Source organism: Mugil cephalus, chromosome 13, assembly GCF_022458985.1.
Source record: "Mugil cephalus isolate CIBA_MC_2020 chromosome 13, CIBA_Mcephalus_1.1, whole genome shotgun sequence".
Taxonomy (NCBI): domain Eukaryota; kingdom Metazoa; phylum Chordata; class Actinopteri; order Mugiliformes; family Mugilidae; genus Mugil; species Mugil cephalus.
In genome coordinates, this window is record NC_061782.1 from 6,923,661 (window position 1) to 6,944,391 (window position 20,731).

The window sequence follows — 20,731 nt, forward strand, 5'->3', positions numbered from 1 at the left end:
GTTGTGTAGTTGATTATGAGTCGAGAACACCAGTCTTATCGCCGTGTGTTGCCTCATGCAGCTGGCAGAGATATGCAGTATCTGTGTAATGTTTACATAGAAAGAACAGGACATCCACTTGTCTCCAGGGTGTCCTGCGTGTTTTCAAGTCTATAAGTGTATTGATTCGGTACCAGCGTGTCAGCAGAGGAGTGTGAGGAGTGAGTCCCAGTGTATCAGTCATATGTTTGATGCCCAGCAGCTCAGCCGTGAGTGTTCAGTCAGAGTCTCACACGTATTGTTGTGCACGTGGGGACAAATAAACAAAGCAGCCTCGTATTAGCGCTGTTCTCAAACGAATTCAACATATGTTAAAGTTCATTTTGGAGAATTCTTCGTCTTATTAGAGGATTATTCATATTTTTCAGGGACAGTGTTGCTTACAGGTGTTTTAATGCGTCTCACCAGGACTTCTCAGTGCTGAGTGAGGATGGGACCTGCTGGCGTTGTTAATATTTCACGAAGCTTGTTCAGACTCACGTTACCCAGTAACCTCTAGATTTGAGAGGAGCAACCCCCTCGGAAACATGAATCTCAAAACTGAGTTTCAAAGATTTGCCGGGGCCAGCTGGCCACGGGATTACACACGCTGCGCTGTTTTTCCCAAGATGACCTCCATGCGGTTTGGAAATCTGACAGACGACTACACAACACATGAACAAGTTATTTTATGGGCTAACGCTGTTTGTATATGGGAAGACATTTATTGCCGAGGCGTATTCTTTATTTATTATGGTTTTGATTACAGTGCCAAATCTTGCCGGACAATAGCAAAATAAGTCGACGGCATCCTTCTCTTTGTTATTTCCTAAGGCCGCCGTGATTTATTAGCTGGAGTTTATACTTGCAGCTTTCAGCTTAGCGACGCTGGGTATTTGCATGACATTAACCAAACCTTTTGTAGAGACGTTATTTGTAGGAAGCAGCCTCGTCCTCGCTGTGAATAACGGATGGCTTTGGATCAGGCCGGATGTTTCGGCCAGACACCAGGTTTCTGTTTTCACTCCTTGTTAATGTTACAACAGGTTGCTTAGCAACACCCCACCACCACCACCACCACCACCACCACCACCCCAACATTGTCTGCGTTTGCCACCCCCTGCCATTGGCTGAAGTGGATGGTGAAGTGTTATACGCTTTGGCTTTTCAAGGTCCCCCCGATCATGGACGCACGTAAACAGAGCAGTGAAAGGACAATTTATGCTGTAGTGATTGATTTAAGCAACACCCGCTCCGTCCCCCCCCCCCCCCCCCCCCCCCCTCCCTCGCCTCCCTCCCATGTGTAACACAACATGTCAGCTGCTGATGGAAAACAGCAACATCACAGCAGTTGTCGGCGGATATTTTTCAAAAGAATCAGCACATGTCCTCCCTCATCATCATCACCATCATCATCACACGGTCGCGGTCGAACCGGAATCACCAAGAGGCACTGACACACTGCAGGTTTACAAACCACTCACCGCAAAATATAATAAACAGTAATGAAAATCTAATATGCCACCCGTGACGCCGGGCCGTTATTGATGGAGCTGCCTGTTGTGTTTGTTTCTGGGCGTGACGGGGGGGGCCGAGTCAGACAGCGCCAGCATTCCTGAAATAGACAGATGATATGGGGGGTGGTGGGGGGAGCTGCACGCTCACTTCACACGAGGATACCTTCATAGCACTTAAAATTGCTGGATTATCACATCGCTGTTTATATTCACGTTTAGCCGCCATATCCTATGACTCAATTATCAAGTGGTCCCCCACCCCCCACCCCCTTCATATCTGAGTTATATCGGGGAGCGCGCTCACGGCCTCCAGACCCCGGTCGGAGTCAAAACATCCAGCGGGAGACGAGGAAACGCTTTCACCACTCTCTCGGACAATGATTTGAATTGTCATCGCCGCTCACCTAATGTGCAGGGCGCCCCATTATCTAAGCCAGGAGGAATCCGCGGCGCACAGCTGAGCTCATTATGTAGTTATGACATTAAATAAACATCTTGCGCATCTCCCATTCACATCCCAAATTAAATATTGCTTTATATAGGCGCATTCTTTCCAATTATGTCACTCACTTCTAATTTTGCTTCTCTCGTTTTTTTTTGGAGCTTTTTTTACTCCTGCAAAAAGTAAACTCTCTGAAAGTCCCCTAAAGAGGCTCCGCGAAGCTACTTAAATATTCAGTTCAATGTTTATCCTGCATGCGAGGCCCCGCGAGCCAAGCTTTCTCACACTTGGAGCCTCGCCTGGAGCCGTGGCTGCGAAGATGTATCACCCTGGGTAAACTGTCGGCTCCCTGACATTCTTATTACACTGGCTCTACAAGCCTAGCAGGCATGTTATAAGGCGCCCTGGCTCCGTGACCATAGTGCCTGTAACGGGGCGGTTTGCACCGTGCGGCCAGCTGCGGTCCACCCCTGGACCTTCGCACGTACCAGCCAAGAGTTTCCTGTCCCGAGTATCTGGCCATGGTCACATCCAATAGCTGCCTGGCCTTCGCACGGACACGCTGGCTTTAACTGAAAAAATGGACCGTTTATCACAATATATCACAATATATGGAAAATGGCAGTGAGATATTTCATTAGCCGAGGGTTAAAGAATTCAAAAGCATAGGAGCAGCGTCTATAAGCTCCGTCCATTATCAACATGAACGTGTAATCCCGCCATGAGGCCTATAATGACCGCTGTGTGTAAGTTACATACATTTCCTTTTATGCTGCAGTTGTTTGAAATGAACTTCAAATAGCTTCGCTTGAGGAATGTGTAGAATCCCAGGCTGCTGTCCAGTGTGGAAGCTGTTTATGGAAGAGAGTTGGGAGGGTGTGGGGTATGTGTGTGTGTGGAGGGGGGTGGAGGAGGGGGTGTAGGCGTCTCTTCTCAATTAGGGGGATAAGCCGCTGCTCCGGAGCGGCCCTTTCGAGCCATGTTTGGAGCTGTTTGGTGGGATCTACGCGCAGCACTGGATAGCTTCTTCCCCTCTCCGCCGTTTGTTGACAAAGCAGAAGTCAAACGTCCGTTACGTAACGCCCCCCCCCCCCCTTTCTCTCCGTCCATAGTACAGCTGAGCGTGTGATGAGAGCCCCTTTTGTGTTAACATAGCTCACTTTTTGAGGCGGCCTTCTGTCCGCTCCACGAGGGACCCCCCTGCACGAAAACGCATCGTAGTTCGAGTTAGTACCACCCCGCCTTTGTTGGGTTCTCGGAACTGGCAGACGGAGGAAATGTGTAGGCTGATTCACACGAAAATGGTTGTGTGGCGTTTATTTGAATCAAAGGACGCACCAGTTTTAATTTCAGTTTTATTGAATAGGTTAAAAATACATTTATACAAATATATCTGACATAAAATGAAACTTATATTGAAAAAATTAAGCTGTGCTGTGTGTTGTGTCGTGCTCCTGCAAAGATCTACCAGGGAAATCACATTGTTTTAGTGGATTTTATGGAGGTGATGAACAGAAGAGTAACAGCGATGTACTCACAGAGTTGAATTTGTTTACAACGAAGTAGCTCTGGTTGGTTGTAATTATATTTTGTTTCCCCTTAAGTAGATCTACTGCTAAAAGCCTAAACCAGGCGTCTTCAATGTTTTTCAGGCCAAGGAACCATAAGACTGATGGAGTTTGGAAGTACTGACTCCCTTTGCATTCAATCTGAATCTGTTATAATACGCTGGTTCAAATATTCATTATTTTTTTTATTTCATGTGCAACAGTAAAGTGGCCGCGCAACTGCCGTAAACATACATAAGTGGTGTATGTCTCAATAATTGACAGATTCAAGTTTTAACTTTAAACGTAGCTAAATGTACTAGAGCTACTTAATAACCAAGATGTTTTTGGCCTCAGTAGTTGGTTGATTACATGTGTATTTAAAGAAATTAAAATTTGTGGGAGAAAATTTAAAAAAAGTAAATATATATATAAATGTCTGCAGTACCTGTTGAAGACGTATGGTTTAGGATTAATACACTTATAGTGGAGGGAAATAGCTAAACTGGCTCTGCCAACATCTAACCTTTGATTTGTTTGATTTGTACACAGACCTCCTGCTTCCACTTCTTATGCTGAGATGTGTTGCTTAATACACGCACGAGAGTCGTATAGTTATTCAAAAACAACTATTATATCTTGGAGAATTTTAAATGACCTGTTTGTCATTATGGAAATGGTCATGTTATGAGGCAAACTCCCAAATTTCTCTTTCAATTCATAGTTTTTCTCACTTTTATTCATAAATTTCGTTGTTTACTTAGTTTTTTCTTATTTTGTTTAGACTTATCCTGAATTGCATTAGTCTTTTTTCATGAAAAACATCATCATGTGATTCACAATCAAACTTCAGACAGCATTTATTAAAAGTATACAACGTTCAGGTTCGGTTGGCGTTAGGGACCTTGTGGACGGTTGAGTCATCCGGTAGCAAATCGCAGCCGTCCTCCTCCTCCTCCTGGTTGCGCCTGCCTCTCGTCTACCGGTTCTGCGCGAGCATTTCTGAGGGGGGGAGGAGGGAGGATTTTATACGTTGGTCTGCACAGTTGTTGAGTGGGTGCCACATTCCCAGGTGGCATGTGGTGACAGGTCCATCTGGACACGCCTGTTGTCAAAAACAAGCAGACCCCCTACATAGACAGGGTCAAGGTCAATGCTGGGACCGTCCCGCCCAGACGAGACCCTCAAAGCTGGGCCGGATTGCTCATGGGAGCTTCAGAGGGAGCGGACCTACGTGGACCGAGGATTATCTGTGCACATCATCAAGTCGGTAATGTATCTCTCTCCATCTTGCAGTGGTGCTCTGAGATGGCTTGCGCCTTTTGGGAGTTGTTTGTTTTGGAAAGGTATTTTAATTACGCCAGAGAGCATTCAGTGTGAGATTTATGTTTGTGTGCATGAACAGTAGTGGAACTGAGAGAGGCAGAAGGAGGAATCATCCTGAATTTTGTTGGCTGCTTTTGAGGGGAAACACCGCGCAGGTTTTTTTACTGAAAGTTCCTGAAACCTAGATAGAGAATTAACAACACCTACCCTGAAGGAATTTTTAACATAGTGACACACTTTCTTTTATTTTTCTTTCTAAGAGAAATCTGCAGTTCACTAAAAATAAATGTCACATGGTATCTTTTGAACCTTTGAGCCTCTATTTAACTCACTATCTGTTGAACTTTGAACAAATTCGACTCTATAATTCACCCTGAAATTAAGAATGATTTTCCATTATTATTAGCAGTGATGGTGCATTTAGGTGAAGTGGGATTTACAAGAGTTGGGGTGATGGATGCTGTCTCCTCTTATTTTCCTGTGTGCTTTGGCCACCGTCGCAGCGCTTCTTTCTTTCACAGGCTGGGATGGATGCCGTTCGTTGCCCTGTTCTGCTCCGAAGTATCTCTTCCTAAAAAGGCCGGGGGAGTGATCTCTGCTCTCATGTGTTTATACAGCGAACTGAACGCTGCAAGCTGTCACCTTCCCTTTCCCTATGATACGGAGCTCAGACACTCGTAAAAACCTCTCCTGCTGTATACTCACCATCTGGGGGTTCGTCTGAGGATACAGCGGAAGAAGAGTTGAGATGAGTGTAAGCCCTCCTCAAAGGAATATCTGTTAATGGTTTGTGAAATGAGATCACGGATGGCGTCGCCTCTGGGACGCAGGGGGTCAGGAAGCAAGTTGATTTCATTAAAGAGAGAGGGGAAATAAATACACATTTTGTGATGCTTAGGGACAGCTCAGCTCTGAGACTGGAGGAAGTTTTTTTTTTGTTTTTTTTTTTTGCTCAGTGCCCCCTTGGGTCTTGTTTGGAATCGTGCCCGTTTTCCCCTCATCCATTTAGGCCCATTTGTGGAGGTTTCCAGCTGGAACATTGGTCCCCAGCTTGTTCTGCAGGTTGGCTTATTTACTGCCGTGTGTAAACATAAGTGCGCACACAGTTCCACGCAAACCGCACGCAAGCTAAAAGTATGACTTTTAACCTCCTGAGACACAAGCTTTTTTTTTTGTTACGTACTGTTAATTTCTCCAAGGAGCTAAGAAGTATAAAAACCGAGCACCACCTTCGAGCAGGTCGCCCTCAAACGGGTACTTGCTAATTAGCTGTAGCTTTTAACTACTGATAGAATTTGTTAGATTTTCATGTTATCAAACTACAGAAGTTAATAAGCATAACTAGACAAGTTTTAACCATGATGTTTTTACACCGACTAGTGTATTGACCCTTTGCTACCACTAGATGGCAGATAAAGGCGTCCACTTATAAGGACAGCGGGTCTTAATGAAGCAGAACAAGAACCACAAACTTAAAACCTGTCCCCATATGAGGACTCAGGGTGTCAGGAGGTTAAAAGCATGCACTCAATAGGCATCGATTGTGTTTTTTGTTTTGTTTTTTTTTCCTGAGTGCAAGAGCGACTGTGTGAGCATCTCTGTGAGTGTGTGTGCGTGTGTGTGTGCGCGCGCATCTTGATTTAATCAGCCTGTTTCTCTGCACTGTAAATGGGGACATCTCTTAAATCAGCCCTCTCGCTGACTGAGCACAACGTGAAGCCCAGTGGAGCGGTGGGAAGTGCTTCACAACTACTTTTCTGGTGGCCTTGGTGTTCCCCCTCAGCGTGCTCCACTGATGCAGCTCAGATTAACATATGTTTGTTCTCTCTGCCACACTTCCTGCTTGTCCTTAAAGACACAGATACACTTTTTGAACTCGTGCTCTTGGCCTGAGCCGTTGCAGACCTCCTAATAAAGGCATGCAAAGTGAGGTTTGTTTGAGGATGGGCTCATCTTCAGGATTAGGCCTTAGGAGCATGTCTTCTTTTAACTGGCTGATAATATCCAAAAAAAAGAAAAAAAAGGCTTGTTTCTTAATTAATTTCACATGTAGCAGATTCCATAGTTGGCTTCATATATTGTGGATGAATACGATATATTTTTTTTAAATTTCTCAAGCCTGGAAGGAAGAAATCATCTTTACAGATATTAAATATTTTTACATGAAACGATTAAAAGGTGTCCCGGGCTGGATTTGAAGTTCACCGCCTTCCTGTCTGGCTGCACTGTATCTCGTTTCAGCGTGTAACCCTAACCATTGAAGCGCTACCACATTTTCATTAGCTGAATGCGTTCCCCAAGTACAGCAGCTATTCATTGCAGTGACTTCACCGTCCACCTACAGTAAAAGCTGCAGCCAAAGCCAACGCTTCCAAGAAACAAGCGTAACTTTTGCTTCGGTGCCTTGAAATCTGCCTGCGTAAAATACACTGCCCTGCTTGCACTGCAGCAACGTCCTGATCCTGATCTACGACCGATGTGAAGCTGCATCTCATGTCATGTTTCTGAAGCCTGAGAAGAAGCTACAGGTGTCGCTGCATTTGTAAAATTGTATTTCCTCCACTTCCCATAGTCACTTACAATTATCCCCCACCCACCACAGTGCAGTCACAATGGTGGGAAATTGATTGGTGCATGTGTACTTGTTCGATTTCCACTTGTTGCTCAGTAAAGGTCCAAGGTAAAGTCAAACAGAAAAGTTCCTCCACTCAGTATATTTTTGCTGACTTTATGCCCACAGTCTAACAAACATTAATTTATTTAACTGTGTTGTGTTGTCATTATTATTATTTTTTTAATTTATTTATTCTGTGTCCCTTCCAGGGCTCTCCAGCAGAGGGCAGAGTAACACCAAGCAGGACTCCTGGTAAGTCTCCTCTCAGTCTGCGTTCATCCAATAATTCAGTAAATCTCGAGTCTCATGAACCAAAACGAAGGTAAATCAGTTCATTTGAATTAATTACTCGCATGACATGAACTGCACTTGTTTTCACTGTAATAAGTAGATGATAACGGAGCACAAACACCACATAATGCATAAATGTGGTGTTTTTTTCTTAACTAATTACTAATAATAGTTTTTTTTTTACTCTCACACACATAAAAAAAAATGTTTGTTTGCTTGTGTTTGTTGCACTGAAGTCCGATCAGGTACTCGAACAGTGAGCGCTGTCAGGATCACACCTCTGAAAACCATGAAAGGCTCTCCTGACCTGATTCCTGCTGCAGGTGATGTTTCCCTCTGCCTCATTAATTTTTCAGCGCCTACTACCGCGGCATTTTAAAGTCACTTGTTGGCAGCACGGGCGTTACTTTAACAGCGCGTGCTGGGGAGTAATACACGTACAGGAGGAAAGCTGCTTCAGCTGCTCCACTTTCACCTCAGCCAGTTTTCATCATGATAATTAGTTCTGTGGGACACACGTTAATTTGATGGCCTGATTTTCACGTTACAGTTCTATTTTGGTCATTTGGGGCCATGAGGTGGCAATAAGTTTGAAATTCCAGCAGCTCGTACGCTGCAGCAGTCTGAGGACACAGAAATGAGACGGATACACTCAAAACAATAAAGAGCATTTTTATTTTAATGCTTTTCAGATTTGGACGGTAGAAGAGTGTGCAAAGGAAAAGGAGTGGTGACCCTGAGGGCCACCCGGGTCCACATCGACGATGAGGGCCGCGTCAGCGAGGAGCCAAGCGTCATCACAGCGCCAAGTAAGTCCGGGGCGAATGCCACGGCCCCTTCACAACAACTCTAAAAATATGTAGAGGACGGCAATAATAATAATAATTGCCTGGCCGTTTGCAGAACTTGACACATCCTGGTAGAATGTGGACGGAGATTGTAAATACAATTTAAAAGGCATTCGAGCTCATTAGTTCATCATTAGTTGTAGAAATTCCGCACATATCTCACATAGAGTCCTGTCTCCGTGTCAGGATTATATAACCGCTCACGTTTTTTTTTTTTTTTTTTTTGAAGTGCATGCTCTGCGATAAAGGGTGATCGCTCATATTTTTCGTGCAAGTCAAAAGGCTCTTTTGTTGCGCCCTGCCCACTCTGCACTTTGGAGCGAGCGGCCTTGACTGTGGGCTTGTTTGTTGCGTCGGCCACATTGGAACCGGACTGGAGGCCGGCCAAGGCTTTCGGGGAGATGCTTTAATTGTTGTAGAGCCTGAATATAAAGGCCATTGGAACAAACGGTCTTTGCAGCTCGCTGAATGGCCGCTTTGTTCTCATGACAAAGTTCAGAGATTGTGGGAGAATCTTTTTTTTCTTTCTTTCTTTTCTTTTTTCCTTTTCTGGGGATATTAACAGCTCTGTGCATGAAAACCACCAAGGAAAAACATTCACATCCTCCGGAGTCAAATGGAGATTTATTTGATCTGCAATTATTTGTGATTGTTTGCAGTTATCTGAAACGCCGTAGTTTTAAGTTCCCCCGTCAGTGTTTTTATTCTTTGCCGCACTGGCTGCCACACTGAGGGAGCTCTGGACTCTTTTTAGGTGGCTGGACAAGCCAGATTAATGGAGACAGCTCCAAAGCAGGACTGGCTGAGGGAGGCAACAACAACACAGCTGATTTACCTCCTGTAAACTACACCCAGTGCCAGGTACGTTTACTTCCACTACATTTAACGCAAGACCTCTGTTCAGCTCGTTGTTTTTAGGTTTTGTTTGTTTTTTGTTTTTTACAGAAAATAAGACATTTCCAGGAAAGTAAATTTGTGTCCTGACATCTGTTTTATTGTCACTTTCAGACAAATCTGCCCAAAAGCATAAAAGAAAATCAAGCTCCACCTTCCAGTGAAATTCAGAAATATATCACAACGGCTTCCACTTTTGTTTATCCCTCCACTAGCACAGTGAACCCCACCATAGTGCTGCTGCAGCACAACAGAGGTGAGCTCGCCTGTGTGGAGGCTGGGGGACGGCAGGTACCGCCGCGAAGAGCTGCCACGTTTGTCACGAACTTGTCTCACATTCTACAGTGCTCTTCTTCTGTGATCCATCAGTGTTTCTCTGTGTGCTTCATTGCTTAGTTACATCTCACTGTTGTGTCCCTGTCCGTCTTCTCTCTCACAACAGAGCAGCAAAAGCATCTTTCTCATTTGGAAGGTATGCATCGGGCTCTTGGTGACGTCTAACACATGATTTATCCTGCATTTCTTGGACCGCTAGCAGCCGTCCCGGCTTTATTACAGAGCAATATATCTTGTTACTCGTCCGAACCGTGGGTCAGGCTCCCCGCTGCCTCGACTGAATGTGTTAGATACAAACCTGGTGAAGTCAGTGAGTCAGGTTGTGTGTACGTGTCAGGGTGTGAAGAACAGTGTTGGGAACATTTGCTGAACGTCAGGGTAGTGGGCTGTGCAGAAACCTCCTCGATGTGTCATTTAATGTTTACTTTTAGAGGATGTTGTTGCCAGCTTGGACAACATATTGAAATATTTTTTTATTTACTTCTCTCCCGACACGTCATATTCTTTAATAAGTTTAATATAATATAAGTTTATCTTAGGAAAGCAGGTGATTAGCTCTCTCGTGTTGATCCTTTACAGATATATCAGGATATATTAACGAATCATATCCATCATTTGGTGACTTATTGGCAACGTTTTATAAACTGTATATTTTATGTCATTAATAAGCACTTGTATTGTGTATTTTTGGGGATGAAATGCATGCAAAATCATAGTTGCTATATGCACCCTGATTTAAAATATAACATAGTACGTGCTAAATAGTTCTATTCAAACAATGCAGCAGTTGTCTTACCAACCATGTAGTTTTTTTTATTATTATTATCAGCAGCAGACAATTTAAATTTAAATAAATGACCAGGTGGATCTAATACTATGAACGATACATGAAGTGAGACTACTTTGATAATAGGACGTAATAAATCATAGGTAACATACCTGGTAAATAAAAAGTTGTGTTCATTAGCAATAACATTCTACTTTTCTGAGTTTTGCAGCCACAGCCTTTACTTTATCTGACAGAGCAGCACTAATGCTTGTCTGGGTGTTATAGACGTTACTGAGTCACTTCTGTGACTGAAGCATCCCAATATCCTACAGCTGTTTTACCAACATGCACGATACAAAGGTCCCGGAAATGCTTGTATGCATCATTATTAATGTTTTTTTTCCCCTATTCTGTTTATTTCCCACAAATATTTCCTGCATAAAACACACAGGATCTGTGTAGCTAGATTTAATAAACTCCTTTACCCCTGATCTTGGCCTGAACCCGGCCCTATAGTTATTTGTCTGTGAATTTTATTTGGCTTATGGATTGATATTTTTTTTCTTCTGCTTTACAGACCCTACCCCAGAGTGGGACGAAAGTCCTGATCCTTGGAGAGACTCATTCAGTCCGGTCAGTGACATGGACGGGAAGAGGCTGCGGCTATCACTGCACTCCCCTGTCCTCACTCCTCTCAACCAGCCCATTGTGCCCGTACGGGTGAGCAACAAAACCTACTGTCAAATGAACACTGATACACTCTCTGCAAATGTCTAATGGGTGCATGATATACTGACCATTGTTGTAGTAAAAGAGACAGTGTGGGTTTTTTTTTATACGTTTCTGCACATAGTATGCTATTGATTAATGCTAATATTTGTGTTAGCAATTCTTTTCCCTGGCATTCTAGTTTTTAGTTTTATTTATTTATTTCAAACATTCAAGAGAAAAGAAATGTATCAAATGCATATAGAATTGAGAAAGAACCAAAAATACTTCCAATAAGTAACTTAAATAGTAACTTAAATTGCTCTTCTATATTGTTAAATTCCCTTTAAGATTATATTAGGAAGTAGATTATTTCTTACTTTGAACATGACGTGCAGTTTGAATCCCTAAATTTAAGTGCATGTGACTTTAAAAACCGTTTTGTTGGTATGTTCACGGTTTCCTACATTATTTATGATCCTGATGGCTCTTTTTTACAGTTTGCATATTGTTTATAGATTGCTTTTTTAAGTGTTTCCCCAGACTTTCGTGCACTAATCTAAATGTGATAATACCAGAGAGCAGTATAAAACATATAATGTTTTATGGTCCAGTATATCTCTAACTTTTCCCAGTATTACGTACATATGTTAATTCTCACTTACTTGTTATTAATAGTTAATTGGCACATTTTAATTTCAGAACACTGAAAAGTCCAAAGACTGGTATAAGAACATGTTCAAACAGATACACAAATTACCTGGTAAGTCATTTTTTTTTTGTCTGTGTTTCTACGTTTGGTCACTTTTAACCATTGTGTTTTTCTATGTTGCTGAGCCAAGCCCTGTGTGTGTTCTTATATATGTGTCTCTATGTTATGTCACACTGTCCTCTGCTCAGAGCCTATTGAGGAAAACCCTTACCGCCCCACCTACATTTTCCCTGAGAACTATGACATTCAGATGAAACCCAAAGGTATCTGATGGCAGGAACTCCTCGCTCTCGTTGGCTTTACTAATCTGCAGCCATCTTGGGCCCTCTCAAATACTTCAGCCGTGTTTAATCTCTCTCGCTTTCTGATCATGGGACAAACCCACCCACCTCCGAGATGCAAAGTATTTGAAAGGCAAATCTGTGTTTCGTACCATGACGCCTCTTATTGTCATGACTTTTAATATAACACTGTAAGTTTCGTGCAGATTTCCTGATCAAACCCCATCAGGACAAATTTTCTGTTTTGGGTTCAACAGGCCACCAAAGATATTTTTGGTAACATTAGAGCTTATCCTCACTACTAAAACCCAGCATATAGGACTATGCACTGATGAGCCAAAACATTATGACCACACCTGTTTGTTATTGAAATGTTTAGTCCTTCTGGTGCCATCAAAAAGTTCAAGACATGGACTCTCCTTGTTGGTTAGTTCTGTCATAATCCTGTAAATTATCCGGTGGAACTGCAGCAAATCAGACTTGCTCATCTCTTAAAGTTACTGTGAACCATTTCATAGTTCCTTGAGACACTATTTACTGTACATTTACAGAGGCATCTCGACTCCGTAAAGATTTGGCTGAAATTTCTAATTTCTCCCAATGTTTTGGCTCAACAGTGTCGTCCACAGTTGTACTAGCCTTAAAAATGATGACTTATTTTTAATTTGTTAAAGGGGTACTCCACAGATTTTACAGTGCGTGACCCTGATGATGTTACTTTCTAAGACAGATCCGCTACTTTTAACAGAAAATCCACATTACAGAGTTGCATTATGAAAAAACACAATACATTTCTCTTTAAATAAATGTTCCTTCCGTAAAACTACTTCAAAGTAATGCTAGCACATCATCAGACTTCATTCACACTGACATTTACTGTATGTGTGATCGGGTGCTGGTCTCTAAATCAGAGAAAATAATGGGTTCATTTGCATGGCAGTTAAAAGATTTACTGTTTGCATTCATGTGAATTTGGATCAGAGACGATCCGCTTGTATTGGAGCACGACCAATACGAGGGACAGAAAGTCAGGTTAGCATGTGGACCATCATTTTTTAGAACAGTACAGTATGCACCCTCTTCTTTGAGGCAACATGATTGTGCTCACTAAAATGCTGGGGTACCCCTTTAAATTTTTTTTGAATATACTGTTGATTCAAATTCGTTTTGCCACAAGAAAATATGAATCAGGCCTTTGAACAGCTGAGCTGGCTCCAAAGAGGCTGACCTGTACAGACAAGGATCATGCACGAAGCCTTCAAGTGTAACTTTCCCTTTTACTGTTGACTCTTAACCTCGCTTTTTTCCTGTTAACAATCTATTATTATAAGCTTGAAACGGTCAACTTTTTAAAGCCTGACTTATTCCTAAGTGCTTGTTCTAACAGCGCTGCAATAAAACATGATCGGTCTGCTGTTACTAGGAGGTAGTGTGCTACTGCAGCCACTAGGTGCTGCTGCAGGTCTGCATTGAGGATGTGGACCATCCAGACCAGAGTTGAGGCTGTGCATAACCTTCAGACTGCTGGCTGCTCATAATTAGTGTCACTAGGGAGTGTTTGAGGTTAAAATCCAGATGATTATGGAATTATTGGGTTCATGGTTTTGGTTTTGGATGCGAAACCTATAGTGATAAGGGGCGAGATTTGCGTGCAGGGAGGTTTTCAGACATATCTCAGCACTGAAAGACCTCTTTGTTTACTTGTGACGGATATAATTCTGTAACATTATCTCTTTGAAAATGTGTTACCAAAACAAGACGTCCTGCTGAACGTGTCATTTATAGCGCTAATGCTTTACAGCTCATTACTCATTCAGAGCCTTGATGCTCATCGATGCCTGGATCCTTTTTTTTTTTTTTAGCTCAGTAATGCTTCCCGTAAAGTGCTTTGATTTCACACACTTTGCTTGTGTTTGATGAACCTGTAATGTTTGCCTAATGGAAGGAGTGAGACAGGGGTCAGAAATTCATGAAAGGAGTATTTTAATTCATTCTTAATTATTTAACGATGCGCCGTATTCCCTACTTTTCAACCATCAGAGTTTTTTAGAGAAAGAAATGATTTTCTTCCTCTCTTTCAGACGACGCTCCCACCCCACTTGGCTATTTGGAAGATGGTGGGTTGCAGAGTTGGACTTTTTAGTCAAACATAATATTTAAACAGAAACTCTGTACTTCCAAGAATACCATCCTCATACACTTTCTGCTTATTGTTGAATGCTGTTAACGCTGTCACTTGTGTTCCATGTTTTCAGTGAGACCAGTCCCACGGTCAAAAAGTGACGACGAGGTCGATTTGAGGCGCAGATCGATGCCGGTGCCAACGCGGTCCTCTTCCCTCAAACCCTCTGCCAAAAGGTCAGCATCTTCCATCTGCTCAACATATGCCATTATACCTTAACTTGATACACAACACGTAGCATGGTGCCCCCTTCGTGGCCTACATAACTGTGACGTCACAGTATTAGCTGGAGGGGAAAAACAGTCACTTTCAACCATGAAAAATGTCTTCTTGCAGTATTTTTGGTAGTAAAAACTGAAAAAAACAGAAAACACTAACTTGAAGTTTTATCACATACCAGCCACTCCCAGTTATAGATAACTTTGGTTTGGCTTTGGTGATTAAAAGAAAGGACTTGGAGTGAGACAATCAACAACACGCACACACTTCATATCAGGTTAGATTAATATGTAATGCATCATCTGTTTCAGCCTGGAAAACACTGTGGATTATTCTAGATTGTGAGCGAAATTACGTTATATGTTAATCATTATTTGGGGGAATTCTTGCATTAGCATCGTGTTAATGCTAATGCTAACCGCTAGCTAACGCACCGTGATTTAGAGGTTTCCAAACTGAAGTTACATTTACTACTTCACTCTCCACCGTGGTTCAACTTACTTCTTTTAATATATTTGTTGGAGCATCTTCACTTGATGAAGACAGACCTCCTGTGTTCGTAAAATCACTTTAAGTTAATCGTTATTTTGGGAGATTTCTTGTTACATGTTAATGCTAATGCTAACCGCTGGCTAACGCAACGTGTTTCAGCGGTGTCCAAGCTGAAGTTACATTTACTACGTTACTCTCCACAGTGGTTCCACTTACTTCTTGTAATATTTTTGTTGGAGGATCTTCACTTGATAAGACAGACCCCATGTGTTGATAAAATTATGTTATGTTAATGAATACTTGGGGGATTCTTGTTACATGTTAATGCTAATGAGTCGATTTTTTAAAAATAACAGTCTCAGAGAGTGAGTGTATTAGTGCATTCTCTAAAATGTTTTCCCTGTATATTTTTACCAAAACAGTCTGTGAAAATATGCTATGCAGTTTGCAGGCTACAGTATTTTGCCTCCAGCTAAGCCCTGCCTCTCAAAAAACACCACATTGTTTACAAACTGTGAAGGGGTCTATTAATATTTGGTTGAAAGGAGTTGTTTACAACTGTACTTCAAACTCCAAGATTTAAAACCTGTTTCTTTCCATTTCCTCAGTCTTACAGTATAAAACCATGCATATCAGGGTCCACTACTACTACTACTATATAGTCACTACTATATACAGCCTACATTTACATATACTGCTGCTGTGATTAAACGCGACTCTTTAGTCTGAAGCGTTTCCTTCTTCCTGACTTTGCATATCTGAGGTTATTTAGTTACCAGCGGCTTCCAGTTACCGCTTCCACCAGTTTTCGCTGGAGGTGCGATAGGTCTCCCCTCTCTTCTCACACGCATGTCAGCACCGACACAGGATGATCTGCTCCCGGGGAAATGAGTGATGGGATGATAAAGGAGGACAGGTGAAGGGGGGATAAACTGTTGCCCACAAGAGCTCCAGATGACATGTAGAGGATTGAGCTGGTGGTTATGGAAAAAGCGTCGCATTCCCAAACACATTACTAGCGCCACAGAAAAATACTACTGGAATCTTGAAGCCCAGAAACAATAAAAAATATATATATTTTTTTCATTTTAATTTCCATCACTTCATTCCAAATATTAATTTTAGCCTCGAGTGACCGTTTGGAAATTTCTTCCAGGAAATGGTGAGTTCTGTGCTTTGTCACCGGCTCCAATCTTGTTTACCTAATGAAATTACTGATTTGGCCCTCGAACGTGAATTGGATTTTCTGTCTTGTCATTAGAGGAAGAGGCAGGACGTAAAGAGACAAAGCAGGACGTAATGAGGGCGGACGTCACATTTAAATAAATAAATAATAATCATAAAAGGAAAAAAAAAAACATCTTAGCCCATGCCGGTTGCCATGGAGACTACTTGATAAGGATTGGCTCTCTTTTCGACCCCCCCCCCCCACCCACCCACCGATCCCTGACGTCGCCTCTCTCTCCGCAGGAACGAGTGGGAGCCCCCGGATAAAAAGGTAGACACCAGGAAGTACCGCGCGGAGCCCAAGAGCATCTTTGAGTACGTGCCGGGGAAATCGTCGGTGCTGAAGCAGGAGAGAACGGTATGCTAGCCGCCTGCCTTGCTTGCCTGACCCCCCCACCCCTTCCCACCCCTTCCCACCACCACCTCTCCCCCTCTCTCCGTCTCTCTCCGTCTTTCTGTGTCCATGTTGTGTGAGCTGTCCCCCCCCCTTTCCACCCCATCATCCACTGCACCCTCCTCCGCCGCCACCACCTCCGTCTGTATCTAAGCTCCTGGGTGACAGCTTTACTAACAGCTCAGAAGGCGACTTATGTGTAGCCACCACATTCCTAAAGGGTGTCCTGTTGCCGTGACATACGATCCTGCTTTGAGGCAAGTGGGAAAGGGGAGGTGTGGGTTGGGAGTGGGAAGGGGGGGTATCACTTACAAGGATAGCCATTGTCCTACTGTGTTCAATTTAAGGTTATTGGGCTGAATCGACTTCGCTGTGAGAGGATCCCAGCGCAATTACAAAACATGGATCTCGTATGCTTCCTTCAGAGGAAGTGTAACGCGCTGTATCCTCCTTTCATTTCCAGCCTTGACAGTTAGTGTTGAATGAAAATGATGCGGCATCATCCGGTGTGTCCCAGATAGCTGTGCTTTGTAGCTTTCGCAGGTTTCGACTTTGCTGATATTTTTCGCCTTACATAATATAGGGGCATGGGGGTAATCAGCATTGTGATGAAACAATTAGTTGATTGCGTAATAGCCGCTTGTCTGATGCCCAGTTTCATCAGCCAGGATCTAGCCTGATCCCAGCGCTAACCAGAGCACTCATTAGAGTCTGCTCCAGTTGTAAAATAATGAACTCAGTTGTTATCGATGAGTGTCCGTGTTGGTGGTGGTGGTCAATTTTCCATCATGTCCATTTACTTTTCTCATGGTGGTGCATAAAGAGGTGTAAGAAATAACTGTAGAGGTTGCAGAAATATGTGTCTTAGATATTATTATATATCAAAAAGGGGTGTGCATGTGGTCTGTGCAGCCTGTTGATAAGACAGACTAAAGTGAATATGTAGCACACATGTGGGTGAAGGACTTGCTTAAAGGATAGGTTCATATTTTCATGCATAATCCCATATGTGCACTCAAACCATTTTTCATGGCTGCAAATAGATCCTCTCCAAAAAACAACTGCATTGGACCATATACAAAAATATGCATTTGGAATTTTTTCTTGCCAAGCTGCAGTGTGGACGGGAGAGACATTTGCAAATGTCTAACTTCGTGGATGGTTTGACATTTTTAGATGAGAAGATGTTTTGCCACTCTCATGTCTATCCAAAAATATCAAGCTAAAGCCAGCAGCCACTCGAGCTTAACGTTAGCGTAGCTCGCAGACATCTGCTCGCAAGCACCTTTAAAAAGTTTAGTCTTCTTCTGTGAATTGATACGAAAGCTGAAGAGCAGAAACTATTTATTATTTGTCTGGGAGTCGTGACTTCTTGGAGTCTCCGCGGATTTATTGGCAGACTCTCAGTGACAAGAAGGTATATTTATATCTTTGTTTCTGTTGGCCAGGCTAGCTCGTTTAATCTGTTTTCAGGCTTTATGCTAAGATAATTAACCTGCTGCTGGCTTGTGCTTTATACGAGTCTTCTCATCTTACTCCAAGCACATAAACATTATTCCAAAATATCAAACTACTTTAGAAACTGACTTGAAAAAACACAAAAAAAACATGAACGTATCTTTTAGTTCATATTCGTAGGTAATGGTGTTGGGTATAAAACACTGGCTGAAACAACAATGTCTGCTAGGTTCATTGCCTTGGTGTGTACAGTATATTGTGTGCTATCTGAACTGTCTTCTCTTTGTCTTTCTCCTCCTCTTCTCGTTGCCATGCCCCCCTAGACTCAGGATGTAAGTCCAGAAGATGTAGATTTAGAGAATGAGCCTTGGTATAAATTCTTTTCAGAGATGGAGTTTGACAAAGCGGTAAGTGGTCGCTGTCTTCAGACTGACAGCATATTGTATTTTTACTGCATGTGATAACATCCATGTTCAAATAATGTCTAAACAAACTGTGTCTGTCTGTGAGGACTGCCTTAGTTTCTCCCCCTTCTTTCTCTTGCAGTATTATAACACATTTTTAACTGAGCCATAAATGTGTTAGCGAGTGTAAAAGGAAAATTTGTTTCCTGTTGAACTAAATTTACACTCCACTCATGCCCCATTTGGTTTCTACATTTATTTTTTTTTTTCTGGTTGTTTGCAGTCATATCTGTGGCAAATCTTTCAAAGTGCTCGATATAACTGCTGCCATTCGTCTTCATCGCCTCATACAATTTAAGAAGTTTTTGTCCCTGGTAGTGTCTAAAATAGTCAACTGGGATCTATTTTCTACCCCAATAGCAGTTTATTTAAAACTGTGAGTCTGACTGAGCACAATCAGAAACACTTAACGTTGTCTGAGGCCCTTTGTCTCTGTACAGTTTGGATGATTGATTAAGATTCATTACATTCCAGTAGCCTCATTTGTGTCCATGGTTATCAGTTAAATCACAGCATGGTTGTTTATTTTCATCATATTCTCGTTACAATGGTATTTTCTATGTCTTGCCAACCGTGGCAGCGTTCCTGTTCTTCCATGTCGTTTACTCAACACCCAAGAGGAACACTTTGTTTTGTACATTTTTTTTGATGTGCAACCTAAGATTGGAAGCCGGCCCGCAAAACCTTTTATGGGGGACAGTTGGGAGCTTTTCGTGCTCCAGCAACGATCGGCATGCTCAGTCATATTTTTTCAGTGGCGAAATAGCAATAAAATATGCAATAAAATGCCTCCGATTGGTTGTAGCACTATCCGATTGCATGCAGCGTTTTTTCTTTTTTTTTTTCTCCTCTGTTTTGTTTGAAACGCGTCCCACAATGAAATCCAAAGTGTGCGTTGGCCCGGCTACTGCAGGTAATTTACCCAGAACTCTCTCCTCACTTGTAGAGGCTGCAGTCCGCGCGAGCATTAGACTCCGGGATAATCCCGGGCACTTGAAATAATAATTGCTCTCCGTCTGCTCTCTGGTATATTTACCAAAATATTCACAGGGGTGCAGGCATGTTGAAGCAGTATACTGGTGTCATGCCTCGGGGCCTTAGCGGGCACCAGACAAACAGATGTTGATTCCTCATGTCAGTCGGGAGCCACGCCCTGGATCATATGAGGTGGCACCACTGGCCTACGACGTGAAGTCATGTCTTAGCATCAGCCAGACGAAAGGGGCCCCCGAGTCTCCCGCCCGTTCCCAGGTTAGCTTATTATGTGGAGGAGGTTTTAGCGGCGGTGGAGGCGGCAGACCCCCGTCTCATGGCCGCCTGGATGCTTGCCAGATGAGCTCGGCTTGATGACTGGCTCCTGTTTAATGTCAAAGTCACTTCTAAAGCTGCATCTGGTATGTGCAGCATTTGACCTTAAGGCTCAGCCAGACACACTGGCTCATTGGAGTTTGATTGACACATCAGCACTCACTTGGTATTACTGGGGAGATATGGGTGGAAGTCTGCAAAAAGAAAAGGGGGTTAAATAAAGAGCCTCTTGGCTCTGTCGCAGTTGCGACTTATTCTTGTTAGTACCTTTGAAGTGCTGAGGAGAACCACTTCTGGGATATAATGAGAGGAAACAATATTCAGTGGTTATCAGATTCATGTGATCCACCTATTTTTTACCGGGCCTTGCGGGGGTTCACACCTCTAATTAGTCAGCAAAACACTTCTAAACAGTTAAAGAGCGGGCTTACTGTAAATAATAAAGACTGCACTCCCTTCTCTTTTCTCCTCCGCCCCAGCTATCAATTCATCACTAGTTGTCCACCAGCAGCCACTTCTAGTCACCTAATAGCCACTAAGCAAGAGTGACACCTGTGTATAATCAGAGTAATGGTCCTCTTGTTTAATATTAACAACTTCTAGGTTCAGGGGGAGTCTAAAAACACATTCGGTGACAGCTACGGTCAAACATTAGCTCATCTGCGTGGACGGCTAGCCGGAGCT

General features: G+C 42.8%; 1 protein-coding gene across 14 annotated transcripts in view; it reads left to right on the forward strand.

Moving 5' to 3' along the window:
- LOC125018435 (sorbin and SH3 domain-containing protein 1) overlaps positions 1 to 20,731 on the forward strand; it is a 40,525-nt gene that overhangs the window by 1,589 nt on the left and 18,205 nt on the right. For 2 of the 14 annotated variants that reach the window (XM_047602322.1, XM_047602324.1), the window contains exons 1-14: positions 4,544 to 4,794; positions 7,674 to 7,716; positions 7,992 to 8,078; positions 8,448 to 8,564; positions 9,358 to 9,464; positions 9,612 to 9,753; positions 9,940 to 9,969; positions 11,180 to 11,322; positions 12,013 to 12,073; positions 12,211 to 12,285; positions 14,385 to 14,420; positions 14,559 to 14,661; positions 16,667 to 16,781; positions 18,599 to 18,682. In XM_047602322.1, the coding sequence (XP_047458278.1) occupies positions 4,678 to 4,794; positions 7,674 to 7,716; positions 7,992 to 8,078; positions 8,448 to 8,564; positions 9,358 to 9,464; positions 9,612 to 9,753; positions 9,940 to 9,969; positions 11,180 to 11,322; positions 12,013 to 12,073; positions 12,211 to 12,285; positions 14,385 to 14,420; positions 14,559 to 14,661; positions 16,667 to 16,781; positions 18,599 to 18,682 (1,260 nt within the window). In that variant the 5' untranslated portion in view covers positions 4,544 to 4,677. Of the gene's footprint in view, positions 1 to 4,534; positions 4,795 to 5,467; positions 5,605 to 7,673; positions 7,717 to 7,991; positions 8,079 to 8,447; positions 8,565 to 9,357; positions 9,465 to 9,611; positions 9,754 to 9,939; positions 9,970 to 11,179; positions 11,323 to 12,012; positions 12,074 to 12,210; positions 12,286 to 14,384; positions 14,421 to 14,558; positions 14,662 to 16,666; positions 16,782 to 18,598; positions 18,683 to 20,731 lie in introns of those variants that run through there. The other 12 variants (XM_047602323.1, XM_047602327.1, XM_047602315.1 and 9 more) reach the window with 12 other exon arrangements.